The sequence below is a fragment of the Phocoena sinus genome, chromosome 18, assembly GCF_008692025.1.
Source record: "Phocoena sinus isolate mPhoSin1 chromosome 18, mPhoSin1.pri, whole genome shotgun sequence".
Taxonomy (NCBI): domain Eukaryota; kingdom Metazoa; phylum Chordata; class Mammalia; order Artiodactyla; family Phocoenidae; genus Phocoena; species Phocoena sinus.
In genome coordinates this window covers 65,602,577-65,624,401 of record NC_045780.1, presented here as the reverse complement: position 1 = coordinate 65,624,401, position 21,825 = coordinate 65,602,577, and the positions used below count along the sequence as shown (strand labels likewise).

Below are 21,825 nucleotides of genomic sequence, written 5' to 3'. Positions count from 1 at the left end.
GATAATAAAGATGTGGTGTGGAGATACACACACACACACACACACACACACACACGAATGTTACTCAGCCATTAAAAGGACTGAAATTGGGTCATTTGTAGAGACGTGGAAGGACCTAGAGACTGTCTTACAGAGTGAAGTAAGTCAAAAAGAGAAAAATGAATATCATATATTAATGCATATATGTGGAATCTGAAATAATTGGTACAGACCATCTTATTTACAAAGCAAAAATAGAGACAAAGATATAGAGAACAAATGTATGGATACCAAGGGGGAAGCGGGGGGTGAATTGGCAAATTGGGATTGACATATATACACTATTGATACTGTGTATAAAACAGGTAACTAGGGGACACCTTCAATATGGCGGAGGAGTAAGATGTGGAGATCACCTTCCTCCCCACAAATACATCAAAACTATACCTACATGTGGAACAACTCCTACAGAACACCTACTGAACACTGGCAGAAGACCTCAGACTTCCCAAAAGGCAAGAAACTCCCCACGTACCTGGGTAGGGCAAAAGAAAAATGAAAAAACAGAGACAAAAGAATAGGAACAAGACCTGCACCTCTGGGAAGGAGCTGTGGAGGAAGTTTCCACACACTAGGAAGCCCCTTCAGTGGCGGAGACGGGAGGAGGGCGGGGGGAAGCTTCGGAGCCACGGAGGAGAGCACAGCAACAGGGGTGCAGAGGGCAAAGCAGAGAGATTCCCGCACAGAGGATTGGTGCCAACCAGCACTCACTAGCCTGAGAGGCTTGTCTGCTCACCTGCCGGGGCGGGCGGGGGCTGGGAGCTGAGGCTCGGGCTTCAGAGGTCAGATCCCAGAGAGAGGACTGGGGGTGGCTGCATGAACACAGCCTGAAGGGGGCTAGTGTGCCACAGCTAGCCGGGAGGGAGTCCGGGAAAAAGTCTGGACCTGCCTAAGAGGCAAGAGACCATTGTTTCAGGGTGCACAAGGAGAGCGGATTCAGAGCACCACCTAAACAAGCACCAGAGACGGGCGCGAGCTGTGGCTATCAGCACGGACCCCAGAGACAGGCATGAAATGCTAAGGCTGCTGCTGCCGCCACCAAGAAGCCTGTGTGAAGCACAGGTCACTATCCACACCTCCCGTCTCGGTAGCCTGTGCGGCCCGCCACTGCCAGGGTCCCATGATCCAGGGACAACTTCCCCGGGAGAACACATGGTGCAGCTCAGGCTGGTGCAACGTCACTCTGGCCTCTGTTGCTGCAGGCTCGCCCCGCATTCCGTATCCCTCCCTGCCCCACTTGGCCTGAGTGAGCCAGAGCCCCCTAATCGATCACTATTTTAACCCCATCCTGTCTGGGTGGGGAACAAACACCCTCAGACGATCTACACGCAGAGGCAGGGCCAAACAGAGAGCTGAACCCCAGGAGCTGTGTCAACAAAGAAGAGAAAGGGAAATTTCTCCATGGAGCCTCAGGAGCAGTGGATTACATCTCCACAATCAACTTGACGTACCCTGCACCTGTGGAATACCTGAATGAACAACAAATCATCCCAAAATTGAGGCGGTGGACTTTGGGAGCACCTGTACACTTGGGGTTTGCTTTCTGCATCTATTTGGTTTCTGGTTTTATGTTTATCTTATTTAGTATTTAGAGCTTATTATCATTGGTAGATACGTTTATTGATTTGGTTGCTCTCTTCCTTTTTTTTAATATACTTTTTTTTCCCCTTTTTCTCTTTTTGTGAGTGTGTATGGGTATGCTTCTTTGTGTGATTTCCTCTGTATAGCTTTGCTTTTGCCATTTGTCATAGAGTTCTGACTGTCCGTTTTTAGTTGTTGTTGTCTGGGTTTTTTTCAGTATAATTTTTAGCACTTGTTATCTTTGGTAGATTTGTTTTTTGGTTTTGTTGGTCACTTCTTTCTCCTTTTTTTAATTACATTTTTATGTTTTCATTTTTATTAATTTTTTTCTATTTTAATACCTTTATTTTTTCTTTCTTCCTTTCTTCTTTTTTCTCCCTTTTCTTCTGAGCCGTGTGGCTGACAGGGTCTTGGTGCTCCGGCCAGGTGTCAGGCGTGAACCTCTGAGGTGGGAGAGCTGAGTTCAAGACACTGGTCCCCAAGAGACCTCCCAACCCCACATAACACCAAATGGCGAAAGCTCTCCCAGAGATCTCCGTCTCAACGCTAAAACCCAGCTCCACTCAACGACCAGCAAGCTCCAGTGCTGGACACCCTATGCCGAACAACTAGCAAGACAGGAACACAAGCCAACCATTAACAGAGAGGCTGCCTAAAATCGTAAGTTCACAGACACCCCAAAACACACCACTGGACATGGTCCTGCTCACCAGAAAGACAAGATCCAGCCTCATCCACAAGAACACAGGCACCACTCTCTTCCACCAGAAAGCCTACACAACCCACTGAACCAACCTTACCCACTGGGAGCAAACACCAAAAACAACAGGAACTACAAACCTGCAGCCTGCAAAAAGGAAACCCCAAACACATTAAGTTAAACAAAATGAGCAGACAGAGAAATACACAGCAGATGAAGGAACAAGGTAAAAACCCACCAGACCAAACAAATGAAGAGGAAATAGGCAGTCTACCTGAAAAAGAATTCAGAGTAATGACAGTAAAGATAATTCAAAATCTTGGAAATAGAAAGGAGAAAATACAAGAAATGTTTAACAAGGACCTAGAAGAACTAAAGATCAAACAAACAATAAAGAACAACACAATAAATGAAACTAAAAATTCTCTAGAAGGAATCAACAGAATAACTGAGGCTGAAGAATGGATGAGTGACCTGGAAGATAAAATAGTGGAATTAACTACCACAGAGCAGAATAAAGAAAAAAGAATGAAAAGAATTGAGGACAGACTCAGAGACCTCTGGGACAACAGAAACACACCAACATTCGAATTACAGGGGTCCCAGAAGAAGAAGGGGAAAAAAAAAGGGACTCAGAAAACATGTGAAGAGATTATAGTTGAAAACTTCCGTAACATGGGTAAGGAAATAGTCAATCAAGTCCAGGAAGCGCAGAGAGTCCCATACAGGATAAATCCAAGGAGAAACATGCCAAGACACATATTAATCAAACTATCAAAAATTAAACACAAAAAAAAATATTAAAAGCAGCAACGGAAAAGCAACAATTATCATACACGGGAATCCCCGTAAGGTTAACAGGTGATCTTTCAGCAGAAACTCTGGAAGACAGAAGGGAGTGGCAGGACATATTTAAACTGATGAAAGGGGAAGACCTACAACCAAGATTACTCTACCCAGCAAGGATCTCATTCAGATTCGACAGAGAAATTAAAACCTTTACAGACAAGCAAAAGCTAAGAGAATTCAGCACCACCAAACCAGCTCTACTGTAAATGCTAAAGGAACTTCTCTAGGCAGGAAACACAAGAGAAGGAAAAGACTTACAATAACAAACCCAAAACAATTAAGAAAATGGTACAAGGAACATACATATTGATAATCACCTTCAATGTAAATGGATTAAATGCTCAAACCAAAACACATAGACTGGCTGAATGGATACAAAAATAAGACCCATACATACGCTGTCTACAAGAGATCCACTTCAGACCTAGGGACACATACAGACTGAAAGTGAGGGGACGGAAAATGATACTCCATGGAAATCAAAAGAAAGCTGGAGTAGCAATTCTCATATCAGACAAAATAGACTTTAAAATAAAGACTATTACAAGGACAAAGAAGGACACTACATAATGACCAAGGGGTCAATCCAAGAAGAAGATATAACAACTGTAAATATTTATGCGCCCAACATAGGAGCACCTCAATACATTAAAGCACATGCTAACAGCCATAAAAGAGGAAGTCAACAATAACACAATCATAGTAGGGAACTTTCTAACACCCCACTTTCATCAATGGACAGATCATCCAAAATGAAAATATATAAGGACACACAAGCCTTAAATGATAAATTAAACAAGATAGACTTAATTGATATTTATAGGACATTCCATCCAAAAACTGCAGATTATACTTTCTTCTCAAGTGCTCATGGTACATTCTCCAGGATAGATCATATCTTGGGTCACAAATCAAGCCTTGGTAAATTTAAGAAAACTGAATCGTATCAAGTATCTTATCTGACTACAACGCTATGAGACTAGATATCAATTACAGGAAAAAATCTGTAAAAAATACAAACACGTGGAGGCTAAACAATACACTACTAAATAACCAATAGACCACTGAAGAAATCTAAGAGGAAATCAAAAAATACCTAGAAACAAATGACAATGAAAACATGATGACCCAAAACCTATGGAATGCAGCAAAAGCAGTTCTAAGAGGGAAGTTTATAGCAATACAATCCTGTCTCAAAAAACAAGAAACATCTGAAATAAAAAAGCCTAACCTTACATCTAAAGCAGTTAGAGAAAGAAGAACAAAAAGCCCCCCAAGTTAGCAGAAGGAAAGAAATCATAAACATCAGGTCAGAATTAAGTGAAAAGAAACTAAGGAAACGATAGCAAAGATCAATACTACTAAAAGCTGGTTCTGAGAAGATAAACAAAATTGATAAACCATTAGCCAGACTCATCAAGAAAAAAAAAGGAAAAGACTTAAATCAATAGAATTAGAAATGAAAAAGGAGAAGTAACAACTGACATTGCAGAAATACAAAGGATCATGAGAGATTACTACAAGCAACCATATGCCAATAAAATGGACAACCTGGAAGGACAAATTCTTAGAAATGCACAACCTTATGAGACTGAACCAGGAAGAAATAGAAAATATGAACAGACCAATCACAAGCACTGAAATTGAAACTGTGATTAAAAATCTTCAAACAAACAAAAGCCCAGGACCAGATGGCTTCACAGACGAATTCTATCAAACATTTAGAGAAGAGCTAACACCTATCCTTCTCAAACTATTCCAAATATAGGCAAGAAACTCATTCTATGGGGCCAAACTCATTCTATGAGGCCACCATCACCCTGATACCAAAACCAGACAAAGATGTCACAAAGAAAGAAAACTACAGGCCAATATCACTGATGAACATAGATGCAAAAATTCTCAACAAACTACTGGCAAGCAGAATCCAACAGCACATTACGAGGATCATACACCATGGTCAAGTGGCGTTTATCCCAGGAATGCAAGGATTCTTCAATATATGCAAATCAAGCAATGTGATACACCATATTAACAAACTGAAGGAGAAAAACATATGATCATCTCAATAGATGCAGAGAAAGCTATCAACAAAATTCAACACCCATTTATGATAAAAACCTTCCAGAAAGTAGGCATAGAGGGAACTTTCCTCAACATAATAAAGGCCATATACAACAAACCCACAGCCAACATCGTCCTCAATGGTGAAAAACTGAAACCATTTCCACTAAGATCAGGAACAAGACAAGGTTTCCCACTCTCACCACTATTATTCAACATAGTTTTGGAACTTTTAGCCACAGCAATCAGAGAAGAAAAAGAAATAAAAGGAATCCAAGGAAAAGAAGATGTAAAGCTGTCACTGTTGCAGATGACACAATACTGTACATAGAGAATCCTAAAGATGCTACCAGAAAACTACTGGAGCTAATCAATGAATTTGGTAAAAGTAGCAGGATACAAAATTAATGCTCAGAAATCTCTGGCATTCCTATACACTAATGATGAAAACTCTGAAAGTGAAATTAAGAAAACACTCCCACTGACCACTGCAACAAAAAAAATATCTAGGAATAAAGTTACAAAAGGAGACAAAAGACCTGTATGCAGAAAATTATAAGACACTGATAAAGTAAATTAAAGATGATACAAATAGATGGAGAGATATACCATGTCCTTGGATTGGAAGAATCAACATTCTTAAAATGACTAAACTACCCAAAGCAATCTACAGACTCAGTGCAATCCCTATCAAACTACCAATGGCATTTTTCACAGAACTAGAACAGAAAATCTCACAATCTGTATGTAAACATAAAAGACCACGAATAGCCAAAGCAATCTTGAGAAAGAAATACGGAGCTGGAGGAATCAGGCTCCCAGACTGCAGACTATACTACAAAGCTACAGTAATCAAGACAGTATGGTACTGGCACAAAAACAGAAATAGAGATCAATGGAACAGGATAGAAAGTCCAGAGATAAACCCATGCACCTATGGTCACCTCATCTTTGATAAAGGAGGCAAGAATATACAGTGGAGAAAAGACAGCCTCTTCAATAAGTGGTGCTGGGAAAACTGGACAGCTACATGTAAAAGAATGAAATTAGAACACTCCCTAACACCAAACACAAAAATAAACTCAAAATGGATTAAAGACCTAAATGTAAGGCCAGACACTATCAAACTCTTAGAGGAAAACATAGGCAGAACACTCTATGACATAAATCACAGCAAGATCCTTTTTGACCCACCGCCTAGAGAAATGGAAATAAAAACAAAAATAAACAAATGGGACCTAATGAAACTTAAAAGCTTTTGCACAGCAAAGGAAACAATAAACAAGATGAGAAGACAACCCTCAGAATGGGAGAAAATATTTCCAAATGAGGCAACTGACAAAGGATTAATTTCCAAAATTTACAAGCAGCACATGCAGCTCAATATCAAAAAAACAAACAACCCAATCTAAAAATGGGCAGAAGCCCTAAATCGACATTTCTCCAAAGAAGATACACCGACTGCCAACAAACACATGAAAGGATGCTCAGCATCATTAATCATTAGAGAAATGCAAACTAAAACTACAATGATATATCATCTCACACTGGTCAGAATGGCCATCATCAAAAAATCTACAAACAATAAATGCTGGAGAGGGTGTGGAGAAAAGGGAACCTGCTTGCACTGTTGGTGGGAATGTAAATTGATACAGCCACTATGGAGAACAGTATGGAGGTTCCTTAAAAGCCTAAAAATAGAACCACCATACGACCCAGCAATCCCACCACTGGGCATATACCCTGAGAAAACCATAATTCAAAAAGAGTCATGTACCACAATGTTCACTGCAGCACTATTTACAACAGCCAGGTCATGGAAGCAACATAAGTGTCCATCAACAGATGAATGGATAAAGAAGATGTGGCACATATACACAATGGAATATTACTGAGCCATAAAAAGAAAGGAAATTTAGTTATTTGTAGTGAGGTGGATGGACCTAGTGTCTGTCATACAGAGTGAAGTAAGTCAGAAAGAGAAAACAAATACCGTATGCTAACACATATATACGGAATCTAAGGGAAAAAAAAAGGTCATGAAGAACCTAGGGGCAAGACAGGAATAAAGACGCAGACCTACTACAGAATGGACTTCAGAATATGCGGGGGCGAAGGGTAAGCTGGGATGAAGTGAGAGAGTGGTATGAACATATATACACTACCATATGTAAAATAGATAGCTAGTGGGAAGCAGCCGCATAGCACAGGGAGATCAGCTCGGTGCTTTGTGACCACCTAGAGGGGTGGGATAGGGAGGGTGGGAGGGAGGGAGACGCAAGAGGGAAGAGATATGGGAACATATGTATAACTGATTCACTTTGTTATAAAGCAGAAACTAACACACCATTGTAAAGCAATTATACTCCAATAAAGATGTTGAAAAATAATAAAAATAAAGAAATGTATTTAAGAAAAAAACTAAAAATAGAACAACCTACCATACAACCCAGCAATCCCACTACTGGGCATATACCCTGAGAAAAGTATAATTCAAAAAGAATCATGTACCACAGTGTTCACTGCAGCACTACTTACAATAGCCAGGACATGGAAGCAACCTGTGTGTCCACTGACAGATGAATGGATAAAGAAGATGTGGCATACATATACAATGGAATATTACTCAGCCATAAAAGAACCAAAACTGAGTTATTGGTAGTGAGGTGAATGGATCTAGAGAGTGTCGTACAGAGTGAAGTAAGTCAGAAAGAGAAAAAACAAATACCATATGCTAACACATATATATCGAATCTTAAAAAATATATATATATTCTGAAGAACCTAGAGGCAGGACAGGAATAAAGACACAGAACATAGAGAATGGACTTGAGGACACAGGGAGTGGGAAGGGTAAGCTGGGACAAAGAGAGAGAGTGGCATGGACATATATACACTACCAAATGTGAAACAGATAGCTAATGGGAAGCAGCTGCAGAGCTTGGTGCTTTGTGTCCACCTAGAGGGGTGGGATAGGGAGGGTGGGAGGGAGATGCAAGAGGGAGGAGATATGGGGATATATGTATATGTATAGCTGATTCACTTTGTTATCCAGCAGAAACTAACAAACCATTGTAAAGCAATTATACTTCAATAAAGATATTAAAAATAAATAAATAAAATAAAATAGATAACTAATGAGAACCTACTGTATAGCACAGGGAACTGTACTAAGTGCTCTGTGGTGACCTAAATAGGATGGAAATCCAAAAAAGAGGGGATATATGTATAGCTGATTCACTTTGCTGTACAGTATGAACACAACATTGTAAAGCAACTATACTGCAATAAAAATGTAAAATAAAACAAAAAAAATGTGGTGTGCAGATATACATACACACACACACAATGGAATATTACTCAGCCATAAAAAGAATGAAATAATGCCATCGGCAGCCACATGGATGGACCTAGAAGTTACCATACCAAGTGAAGTCAGAGAGAGAAAGACAAATATCATATGATACCACTTACATGTGGAATCTAAAAAAATGATACAAATGAACTTATTTAGAAGACAGAAATAGACTCACAGACATAGAAAACAAACTTATGGTTACCAAAGGGGATAGCGGTGGGAGGGGGGGATAAATTAGGAGTTTGGTATTCACATATACACACTACTATACATAAAACAGATAGACAACAAGGACCTACTGTATAGCACAGGGAACTATATTCAGTATCTTGTAATAATTTATAATGGAAAAGAATCTGAAAAAGAATAGATTTTACACATGTATAACTTAATCACTTTGCTGTACACCTGAAACTAACATAATTTTGTAAATTAACTGTACTTCAATTTTAAAGATGGTTATATAAAAACAAAAACCCTGTAATAACTATGGGATGGGGACTTGAAAGAGGTAAGTTGCCCTCTAATCTACCCTACTCTAATCTAAATACACTCCTAATTTGGTACCTCAAGTGAAAACAGCAGGCTGTTTGCCTTCTGAGATGCACCCTCCCTGGAATTTATTCCTTTGTGTCATCCCCTCCCCTAGGGTATGGGATAGAGCTGGTAACTCCTTTTAACAAACAGAACATGACAAAGGTCACAGGATGTCACCTCCCTGATTATGTACAAAACACTGTGATTTCCATCTTGCTGGCATTCTCTCTCTTGCTGGTAATCTCTTGCCTTCTCACTTGCTCACTTTGATGACGCAAGCCTGCCAGGTAGTGAGATGCTTTATGGAGAGGCCCAGGTAAGAAAGAATTGAGGGAAGCCTCTGGTCAACAGCTTGGAAGAAACCAAAGTCAGTCTAACAGCTCAAGAGGAACCAGCAGTGACCAGGCAGAGACCCAGCCCCCTCCTCAGGGGACTCTCACTCACACACATTTCCAAAGCACAAATGACCAATAAAGCTGATGCTCTTAAAAAAAAAAAAAACCTCATCCTGCCAACAAACCAAGTGAGTTTGGAAGCAATTCCTTCACCAACTAAGTCTTCAGATAACACTACAGCCCCTATCTGGCACTTTGTAGCCTGTGAGAGATGCTAGAGCAGAGGAGCCAAATAACCCTGTCCAAATTCCTGACCCCTTGAACTGTGAGATCATAAATGCATGCTCTTCCTCCTTTAGGAAAGCCCTTTTTGACCCCCGACCCCCAACTCCCAGCTCCATTAGGTAACCCTACTGGTATGTTCCCACAGGCTCAATCATAGTACTTATCATACGCTATCCTAAGAGATTAGTTTTCTTTGTCAGCAACCCTCTAACCCTACCACTCTGACTTGCAAATATGCACTAAAACACTCACTGAACTAAGAAATGACAGTAGGCACTGGTTACAGGAGTCACTGATAGCTTGAAGACAAACTAAACCACCTAAGATCCTTTTCAGGACTACGACAACCAGTATGGACCTGAGGCAGCCCTGTTTACAGGAGACCCTCTGGCAGCAGAGTAACCTGTACACTTAACAAATATGAAATTCTCATTGTAGCCCAAAAAGAGATTAAGCATATTCAAACTTCTATTCCAAGGTGTAAAATCTGTACCTGAATGTAGCTATCTGACTGTATATTATTAGTAAGATGAAATCTTTAGGGACTTTATAGACTGGTAAACTCTCTTAAATACCACAAAAGCTCACTTAAGAACATAGAAAGAAAATAAATTATATATCATCTATATTCACAGATCAAAAAATAAAATATAAGAATTCTTTAATTGGCAAAGATAAAATATAGTCATAATATAAAATTTATCTTTTCAAACCATTTTATGGTACCAAACAATAAAGATTGGACCATGTCATCTCTTCAATTTCTATGCTTCACAATGAGGAAAATGAGGTCCTCAGAAGGTAAGAACTTCCCAAGGTCACTTTACAGTTCTCCTCCAAGAGGTAATGGATATTATCAGTTTCTTGCATGTCTTTCCAAAGGCTTTCATCAATATACAAGCAAATACACGTTTTCTCACTCTTTCTAATGCAAATATCAACAAATGTTCTACACCATGCAGAACATATACACACGTTTCAGACCTGTGCCTACATTCCATAGGAATAGCCTGCAAATGATGCATACTGTAAAAAATTAATAAACAGATCCTCAAAGCCAAGAAGAAGAGCCTAAGGCTTCAGGAGCCCAGTTTATTTTTCTTTAATCATTTGTGTGCCTCAGTTAATCTTAAAATCTTATTTTGCAGTGAAACAATTTTAGGCTTCTGATAACATTAGGAAGCCTCAAAATACCAACTGAAATAGGCATTCCTTTCATTTCTGGATTTCAAAAGTTCTCCATAATGGCCACTGGTATTCTAAACAGTCTTTGGTCAGGTTGCTCCATTTTGTTAGAAATGCACATGAGGAAGGACCATAGTTTTTAAACATGGGGGGCCCTCAAAATATTTTTGTATTGGGATCCCATTTCTCAGAGATTTTTTTCCTAGAGTAAAGGAACAATTTTCAAACAGCTTAAACAGTTTACAGCTCAAACAGCTTGCAAGCTAATACCAGCCAATTCTAAGGAAATAGCTTGGTGTTGGAAGAGCCAGACCAAAGGCTTTTTCCATCCAGTTTCCAGAGAACAGCCCCTATTCCAAAGCAATGGGCTGATCGCTAAACTGGTTCAGGAGAAACAGCCCCTGTCTCCGAAGGAATGCGCGGAAGGCTAGCCAGCTTCGATAAAACAGTCTGATCTGAAAATCAGACCAAAATGCCAAATGAGTACTCTCATACAGAGCAAGGCCTTAACCGGTAAGACGAAACCTTAAAATAGATCCCAAATAAAGCCCGGAGAGCTTCAAACGCAAAGAGGGCATGAGCTGGGATCAATGAGAAAGATGTACCTTCAAATTCCAGGGTCAGTGAGAAAAGCAGTGAGCAACAATGAGCTCATTTATGGATAATGCACCTGTTTGCTTGCCAGCTCTGGAGCCACTGGGAGTCTTCTCTGATCCCAAAATGTTGACCTAAAACAAATAGATTGCCAAATATTTCTCCAGCAAAGTTGTATTTATTCGGGATCAGCAAAGAACTGCAGTTTGGGGTCTGCGACCATGGCAAGCTATGTGCAACTCCCCAGACAGCAAGGGAAGGAGAGCACTTTTATAGAGGGGGAAAAGGAAGTTGGGAGGGCTGTAGTAAACAGAGTCCGTGGCTTTTCATTCACTGAGTCCTTGCCAGGAAAGGAGAGGAAATAACCCAAATGTCTATCAACTGATGAATAGATGAATAAAATGCATCACACACATACCATGCAATACTCAGCAATTAAAAGAAATAGCTAAGTGATATATAATGCAACAGTCTGCATGAATCTCCAGGGAATTATGCCGAATAAGAAAATTCCAAAAGGTTACATAACATTTGAGACCACATATGTAACATTTTTCAAACGTCAAAATTTAAGAAACAAGTAACAAATTAGTGGTTGCCAGGAGTTATGAATGAGGGGCTGAAGCAGTATGGGAGGGGAGTGGGTGTGGTTATAAAAGGGCAACAGAAGGGATCCTTGTGGCAAGAGGACTGTTCAGTATCTTGACTGTGGTGATGGATACAGGAAAAAGTGTATAGAATTAAATACATATAGAGAAAGAATATTAGTAAGACTGAGGAATCTGAATAGACTGGTAGATTATATCAATGTCAATATCCTGGCTGTAATGCCATAATATAGTTTGTTTTTTTTTTTTGTGGTACGCGGGCCTCTCACTGTTGTGGCTTCTCTTGTCGCGGAGCACAGGCTCCAGACGCGCAGCTCAGCGGCCATGGCTCACCGGCCCAGCCACTCCGCGGCATGTGGGATCTTCCCAGACCAAGGCACGAACTTGTGTCCCCTGCATCAGCAGGCGGACTCCCAACCACTGCGCCACCAGGGAAGCTCCATAATATAGTTTTAAAAGATGTTATCATTGGGAGAAACTGGGTAGTGAGTAAAGGGTACACAGGACCTCTATGTATTATTAATTACAATTACATGGGCATCTACAATTATCTCAATAAAGATTTCAATTAAAAGGAAAATATCATTCAATACAGATGCACATTCTCGTGGAAGAATCCTACAACAATAATAATAGCAAGGGTGGTTTTAAGAACACACTAGCAGAAGCACGACTCTCAGAGGACAATCAAAAGTGTAAAGTTTCATGAAAGTCCCCTTCTTATTTCCGAGAGGTTTTAATATTGATGACAGAAAAGACATTAACTCAAGACATATCCACACTTTTCCAAAAGGATATATTCAATACCCAGTAAGGACTAATTTGTGATAAAGCTTTATTTCTAAATTGTTGGTATTTCTAAAAGGCTACTCTAGCCTTTGTAACTGGAAAAGAATTCTAAGTAATAGATTTAAGTATTTGTTTAAAAGAAAGAAATACATTCTTATGTTTTATCACTCATCCATTTAACAAATTTTTACACAACACTTGCTGGGTACAAAGGACCGGGGCTAGGGAAAGGTCACTCCAGCACTTTACCTCCCCATCACCTGTCCTTCAGCCTCCTCTCTAACACGTTCCCACGTAGCAAGGTAGATTAGATAAACAGAAAATGACATTGAATTTTATTAAGACCATGAGATAGTTTCTGATTCAATACAGTTAACTTCTAATGTATTCTGGATTTGTCTGTACCTGTCTGAATATTATGACAAAGGTTATGAAAACATTAAAAATTTTAGTTTTATTTTCATAGTGGTTATCATCACGGTAACTAAGCATTTTGATAAACTACAAAAATGCAAATAATGAACAATGGAAGATACATATATATATATATATATATAATCATAGGACATACCCTTTTCTAGACCACTCCAGAATCAAATCCATGTGGAACAAAAAGCAGGTCTTAAAACAAGTCCCATGAGGGCATAAAGACATTAGCTAGCTGTCTCTCTTCAAATCCTTTTTCAGGATATAACCCCTTCAATTACATGTAATCTGTAACACTTCCCCCAACAAACCCAAAGCACTTTATACTTTTAAAGTAGTCATGTGGGTGATTGCAAAATTGCCTTTTAAGATCTGTTTCATTATCCTTTCAAATCAAATAAAGGGTTTCCCCAAGTCACTCAGGTAATTTTTAGAATAGCCTCAGCTGACATCTTTAGATTCTCATGGAGGACAAGGCAGAACATGAGCTATATAAACTGAGTTAGGATTACTTATCTATTCCATACACTTTACCTTCCATCTGTTAAAATGATTCTTTGATGCCAGCCACTAAATATTAATTCAGGAACTATGGATCTTACACACATAAATCAAATGATTTTTCCCTTTCAGGTATAAAATGATATTAAATGTCTTAATATAAAAAATAAGTTCAGTATGTTCCCTCAAAATATCTTCACAGAGCCATAAACAAATTGAACTTAACTTACCACTTTTTTAAAATCATCTTCTGCTTCATCAAGTTTTCCTTGTTTGAGTAACAAGTGACCTCTCTGTAATCTTGCCTAGAAAAACAAAAAAAAGAGTATACTGAGTACTATGAATTTCTAAATTTTCTTTAAACACAAAGAATAAAATTAAATAAGCTAATCAAATATTAAATTTTCCTATGCTCATTTGACTTCACACTCAGAATAATTCCTGGAACCAGTGAATGTGTATAAATTTTGTTAAAGTATGCTTCCTTTAAATATACATTTTACTATATCAAAAAAAAAAATGAAAACATGTGTCCTCACAAAATCTTGGGCATAAATGTTCATAGCAATAGCCAAAAAGTAGAAACAAACCAAACTCCCATCAACTAATAAATCAATAAGCAAATGTGATATGTCCATACAATGGAATATCATTCAGCCATAAAAAGGAATGAACTACTGACACATACTACAATATGGATGAAACTTGAAAACATTATGCTAAGTGAAAGAAGTCAGACACAAAAGGCGACATATTGTATGATTTCGTTTATATGAAATATCCAAGTCAGACAAATCCATAGAGACAGAAGGTGCCAGGGGCTAGGACAGAAATGGGAGGTGACTCCTAATGGGTACAGGGTTTCTTTGGGTGGGGGGTGATAAAAACGCTCTGGAACTAGATAATGACGATGTTTGCAGAACCTTGTGAATATGATAAAAACTGCCGAATTGCACACTTTAAAAAAGGGTGAGGGGACTTCCCCGGTGGCGCAGTGGACAAGACTCCACGCTCCCAATGCAGGGGGCCCAGGTTCGAACCCTGGTCGGGGAACTAGATCCCATATGCATGCCGCAACTAAGAGTTAACATGCCGCAACTAAAGAGTATGTCTGCCGCAACCAAGGAGCCCACCTGCCGCAACTAAGGAACACACATGCCCCAACTAAGGAGCCCACGTGCCCCAACTAAGGAGCTGGTGAGCCGCAACTAAGACCTGATGCAACCAAATAAATAAATATTTTAAAATGGTCACATTCTTTTTAAAAAAAAGGGTGAATTTGATGATATGTGAGTTATATCTCACTTAAAAAGTACTTTAAGCCAGCATGATAACTTTTTACCACTATAATAAAAGTTGTTATAATTTGGGACTTTACCAATCAAAGCACTGGAAATAGTTTTTTTTTTATTAACTCTTAATGCACATATTTACTCCACTATAACCAGAATAACAATGCCTCTTCCTTTTAACATCCATCAATCATCTCTGATATTCCTCTTCTAATGCGCATAATCCCATCTCTTCCAAGAATACCAACTCTCTGATGATCACTGTCTACCATAAGACAGAAACCACACCAATATTCTACTAAAACTTATATATTACTTTTACAGTACTTAAAAATTTCCCTAATCCTCTGTCAAATGCATCAACACACATAAAAAGCAAGATTAAAGCCACTTCAACTAGCTAATAAGTACTATAATACTAGGAAAATGAGGTACTTAACCTCTGTGGAAGGTTATGCTTAGCTGGGTAAAGTAATAAAGAAAAATCTGACACTTGTGAATTCCATCTTAAAATAATAGTAATATTTCAAACCAAATGTTCACCCATATCTAATCAATCATCTCGAATACTTTCTGGATTACGGCAGGACATAAACAATAAGTGAATTACCAAATTAATTTTGAAACAATATAATTGGGTCCTATTATTTTAAGCTATTACAGTGACCTGCCAATTGTCAAGATATCCTATTAGACCGTAAATTCCTCCACTTCTGAAGCTTGAGTGTTGGTTCAGGGCAGGACTCTTGTCTAATTCAGCACTGTATTCTCATCACAAACCACTGCTTAATTAAGCTACACCCTCTTCTTTATTCTTCCCACTACACCCTTAATTGAAACTGTCATCAGCCACCTGACAGCCTCTTAGTTCAACAGTCTCTTAATCAGCTCATTTCTCAGCCTCACATCTTGCCCTACACTCCATCCTCCACACAGATATCCTTCTAAACCACAAGGCTAACATCACTACCAACCTTCTAAAAATCACCTAAGGTACCCACTCCACTGTGCCTCCTTCACACAGGCCTTTGATTCCAGGGACTGAGTTTCTCTTGTTGCCCGGTCCACTACATCCGAGTGGCTTTCTATATCCTCCAGCTATTCCTAGCATGCCAGTCTTCCCCTTAAGAAACAAATCACCTCTTCCGAGTTTCCTTAAATTTTCCTTTAAAGAAAATTTAGATGAACTTACTGCAGTGAAATCCATCTTCAATTCAATCACTTTAGTTAAATCAGGAAGTGCTGCTTTTGATTTGCCCATAGCTAAGAAGACAGTAGCTCTCCGATAATAAGCAATATAGTTATCAGGGTCACCATCTGAAAATTAAAATAACAAATATTAACTCTCAGTACTTTATTCAAAAAACCAAGTCATCTGAACAGTATTAGAGTTTGCAATTCTACTAGCAAAGGCATTAAGAAAAGAATTTCTTCATCAATACTGGGTCATTTTGCCTAGCAAGATCACTGCAAATAAATCCAGAATAAGGGCTCAGCAACCTGTAGCCTCTGAGCCCAAAACAACCCACAGACTTCAAGTTAATATTTTTTACATTTTTAAAGAGTTGTCAAAAAAAACAGAAAAATATGCAACAGACACTGCACGGCTGCAAAGCCTAAAACATTTATTATCTGGTCCCTTAGGGAAAAAGTTTGCCTACCTTTGGTCTAGAATATTATTAATATTCAACGCTTAACTTTTATAAGTATCCAATTCTGTTTGCAATTCTGTTTGTCTTTGTTGAAATTTTCTTAAGTGAAATTCTGATTGAGAATATGGACTTTGCACTTACAGGATTTTAGAAAATTACAGACTTCCATTTAAACTGATATACTGAGTGTGCAACTGCTCTCTCCCAAACTCCAACTAAAATGGCAGTGAAGAAATAAAGGTACAGACCATGGGACAAAGGAGAATGGAAAAGAGAGTGCGACCAGAGAGTAAGGCAAGAGTCGTTAACAATATCTGAAGGAAGGAAAGCAGACAGATGAGCTAGGTGCTTGAACTAACTCTACTCTGCTCAGCACCTACAAAATGGGGGAAGGAGTAAATTCAATTAGAAGTAAACCTCATGCTGCCAAACAATCCTTCTAAAAAGCAATATATATATATACATATTTTGTTTTCTTAAAAATTATCTTGACCAAATCCAGTCATGTACCTTAAAAAAATAAATATTTATGCACACAGATATTCATTACCATAAGATTTACAACTAAAATTCCCTAAAAGTTCTGTCCCTGAAGGTCTTATCATTTGTAAAACATTACAGTATGGGAACCTATATGGCAGGATAGTATATTATCACTCAAAATTATGATTTTAAGGAATTGTTAACGGCTTTGAAAACTACCTGAAGTACTGCTGGGGGGAGCTAAGGCAGGAAGAGCAAATAGGCTATAAAACCATATATGAAAGAAGATACACAAATGGCCAACAAGCACATGAAAAGATGCTCAACATCACTAATCGTTAGGAAAATGCAAATCAAAACCACACTGAGATACCACTTCACACCCATTAGGATAAGAAAGGGGAGAAAAAGAAGACAGAAAGGGAGAAGGAAAGGAAAGAAAAAAAGAGAAAAAGAAAAGGAAAAGAAAGGGAAAGAAGGAGGAGAATGGGAGAAAGAAAGAAAGAAAGGAAGGAAGGAAGGAAGGAAGGAAGGAAGGAAGGGAGGGAGGGAGGGAGGGAGGGAGGGAGGGAGGATTAGTAAGAGCGTGGAGAACCTGGAGCCCGTGTGCACTGCTGGAGGGAATGTAAACTGGTGTGGCTGCTGTGAAACACAATACGGAGGCTCCTTACACACTGAACCTTACACACTGAACACAGAATCACCCTATGAACCACCAATTCTACTTCTGAGTACACATATCCAAAAGAAATGAAAGCTGACTGCCAAGACATGGAAGCAACCTAAGTGTCCATCAGCAGATTAATGGATAAAGAAGATGTCCTGTATATATATACAATGGGATATGAGCCATAAAAATGAAGGAAATTTTGCCATTTATAGCAACATGGATGGACTTGGAGGGCATTATGCTAAGTGAACTAAGTCAGACGGAAAACGACAAATACTGTATGATATCACTTATATGTGGGATCTAAAAAATACAACAAACTAGTGAATATAACAAAAAAAAGAAGCAGACTCACAGATATAGAGAACAAGCTAGTGGTTACCAGTGTGTGGGAGGGAAAAGGGGAGGGGCAATATAAGGGTAGGGGATTAAGAAGCACAAAATATTAGGTATAAGTTACAAGGATATATTGTACAATATGAGGAATATAGCCAATATTTTATAACTATAAATGAAGTATAACCTTTAAAAAAAAAGAACTGAAAGCTGATATCTGTACACCCATATTCACAGTGACATTATTCACAATAGCCCAAAGGTGGAAACAACCTAAATGTCCACCGGTGGATGAGTAGATAAATAAAATGTGGTATACACATACAATGGAATATTATTCAGCCTTAAAAAAGGGATGGAATTCTGATAAATGCTACATTACAGATGAACCCTGAAGACATCATCCTAAGTGAAATAAGCCAGACACAAAAAGACAAATATTGTACAATTCTACTTCTATGAGGTACCTAGAGTAGTCAAATTTATAGAGACAGAAATTAGAATGGTGGTTGCCAAGGAAGGACCGAGAAGAGACGGGGATCAGAAATGGGGAACAATTGTTTAATGGGTATAGAGCTTCAGTCTGAGATGATGAAAAAGTTCTGGAGATGGATGGTGGTAACAGTTGCACAACGATGTGAATGCACTTAATGCCACTGAACTACATCCTTGAAAATGGTTAAAATGGTAAATTTTGTTATGTGTATTTTACTACAATAAAAAAAAATAAAAGAATGAGGCAGTCAGGGGAAAAACAGGACTATTTTTGAAAAAATAAGAGAATTGGGCATTTTAACAATATAAGACTTCTTTTCCTTAAATCTAAAACAAAAAACAAAAAATCCATATATGTTCCCAGCTAAGCATCACTGAACTTTCTTCCCTGATCAACTTCCCTTGGAAGGTAAGGAAAAAAGAGCGAAGTCAGTAGCCTTTGCTACTGACTTTGTGGGAAATACAGGTTATTTCCCACAAAAATTGTAATTAGCTTGAAGAAAGAGTAAGAAACAGAGGAACTATATTTACAGCATTACTAGCCAGATATATAATATTTTTGGTTCAGTTCATATTTGATTTAGAATGTGCAATAAATGTAAAATATATGGCACTTGGTCAGCACAACTGGCCATAAGAATATCTGACATCTAAGAATTAGTGAAACTTACAGTGACTGTGTCTGAAAGCAGAAGGAAATTCACTTCAGGTCAACAGTAGTTACGTGGGCAGAGACTGGATTTTCTTCTTTATACAGTTCATATACATATTCCAAAATGTTTCACAATGAACATGGATTACTTTTATATTCATTAATTTCAAGGGCTTCCCTGGTGGCGCAGTGGTTCAGAGTCTGCCTGCCGATGCAGGGGACATGGGTTCGTGCCCCAGTCCGGGAAGATCCCACATGCCGCAGAGCGGCTGGGCCCGTGAGCCATGGCCGCTAAGCCTGCGCGTCCGGAGCCTGTGCTCCGCAACGGGAGAGGCCACAACAGTGAGAGGCCCGCGTACCAAAAAAAAAAAACAAAAAAAAAAAAACAGAAAAAAAAAAAAAGTTACCCACTCCTAGGCATGTATCCGGAGAAAAACATGGTTCAAAAGGATACATGCACCCCAATGTTCATTGCAGTGCTGTTTACAATAGCCAAGACGTGGAAGCAACCTAAATGTCCGTCGACAGATGAATGGATAAAGAAGATGTGGTACATATATACAATGGTATATTTCTCAGCCATTAAAAAGGATGAAATAATGCCATTTGCAGCAAGATGGATGGACCTAGAGATTATCATACTAAGTGGAGTTAAGTCAGAGAGAGAAAGACAAATACATGATATTGCTTGTACGAAGAATCTAAAAAAAAAAAAAATGAATACAAATGAACTTATTTATGAAACAGAAAGAGACTCATAGTCTTAGAGAACAAACAATGGTTACCAGGGGGGAGGAGGGGGAGGGATAGATGGGATTGACATGTACACACTGCTATATTTAAAGCAGATAACAACAAGGACCCTACTGTATAGCACAGGGAATTCTGCTCAATATTCTGTAATAACCTAAACGGGAAAAGAATTTGAAAACGAATAGATACATGTATATTTATAACTGAATCACCTGCTGTACATCTTAAACTAACACAACATTGTTAACATTATACTCCAATATAAAATAAAAATTTTAAAAAGAAAAAAAAAAGTTTAAGTTCTCCATGACTTATTTACACTAATCGAAGAATAAGAAATACTAGAAACGACATGATTTAAGGCCTAGAGTTTACACCACACATCTTCATATGTCCAAAACCTACTCCATCTCTGAGGCACAGCTCAAATGACTTTTTTGATAACACATGTGAAAATAAACCTTCCATTATTTCGGTTTCCATAACACTCTATAATATATATCTCCCACAGCACCTAACACTTATCACTACCTCCTGATATCAATTATTTATATGCTTACCTCACTCTAGAAAAAAATACGTTCCTTGAGTGAATTCATTTTTCGTGTCTCTACAGCACCTTGTAATCAAATGAAAGGAAATGGAAACAAATTCCTGATAACTCCAACAAGGGACAGTCCCACATGCACTCAACACTGAGACCTGCCAGGAATAAGCCAGGGACCCAGAGAAGTCAGCACAGACATGGCTCTCAAAGAGACGTGCCTCACCAGGACACTCAGATCTTCTCCCCCACGAAATGAGCAATAGCATTTTCAAAAACAGGTGTTGCTAATTTTGAATACAGTATGACCCTCTTTCAAGAAAAGAAGAATGCTTAACTGCTGGCTTCGGGCATTTTATCAAGAAGGCACCTTCAGCAAAAATTGCAATGGACTTCTATTTGGAAAAAACTTGACCATTTCAGTCTATGTAGAAAAACCTCCAAAGATTAAGTATGACAAAGCTTTTTATTAAGTATTTGATTATACATACATAACAAATGTCTATATAAAGTATTTCTGGGGCACTCACTTTCACTTATTTTGCTATTCAGTTTTTAGGTATTTTTAAGATATGAAATGGGATTGGAACCCCAATTTATAACACTGAACCTATAAAAATAAGGAATCAGATGTCAATGGTTCAACCTATGAATCAAGAATCAATGTGCTTTGTGGTATAAGGTCACTTGAATGGCAAATATCAAAATAGCCTTCCCTGGCTCTTCATCTTAAAATACCATCAGTTCCCAGAACTAGTGTCCATTCCTAAATCATTATGCAGGAAGTAGTAACTGAACAAGAATTGGTTTAAGAAACTCATGCTTAGTTTCTCACAATACAAGATTTGATAACCTTGAAAATAATCACTTTTCCTATTATCCATCCAAATATGATACAGTTCATTATTTAAATTATATGCAAGCCTACATCTGCAAACACTAGACTTCATTTGAAAACATGTCAAATTGTTATACTAGTTTATTCAAAATTTGAATTAGAGAAATGAATTTAAGGTGTAATCCTAAAACTATCAAACAATTCAAATGTGAGAAAATTAGCCCTAATAAAGAAAATACAACTACTATCTGGAGAAAAA

General features: G+C 38.4%; 1 protein-coding gene across 4 annotated transcripts in view; it reads right to left on the bottom strand.

Annotated features, from left to right (window-relative positions):
• DNAJC3 (DnaJ heat shock protein family (Hsp40) member C3) overlaps nucleotides 1–21,825 on the bottom strand; it is a 115,504-nt gene that overhangs the window by 43,192 nt on the left and 50,487 nt on the right. For 3 of the 4 annotated variants that reach the window (XM_032611154.1, XM_032611151.1, XM_032611153.1), the window contains 2 exons: nucleotides 16,336–16,460; nucleotides 14,082–14,156 (listed from right to left, as the gene is read on the bottom strand). In XM_032611154.1, the coding sequence (XP_032467045.1) occupies nucleotides 14,082–14,156; nucleotides 16,336–16,404 (144 nt within the window). In that variant the 5' untranslated portion in view covers nucleotides 16,405–16,460. Of the gene's footprint in view, nucleotides 1–775; nucleotides 929–1,961; nucleotides 2,064–14,081; nucleotides 14,157–16,335; nucleotides 16,461–21,825 lie in introns of all 4 variants that reach the window. The other variant, XM_032611150.1, reaches the window with a different exon arrangement.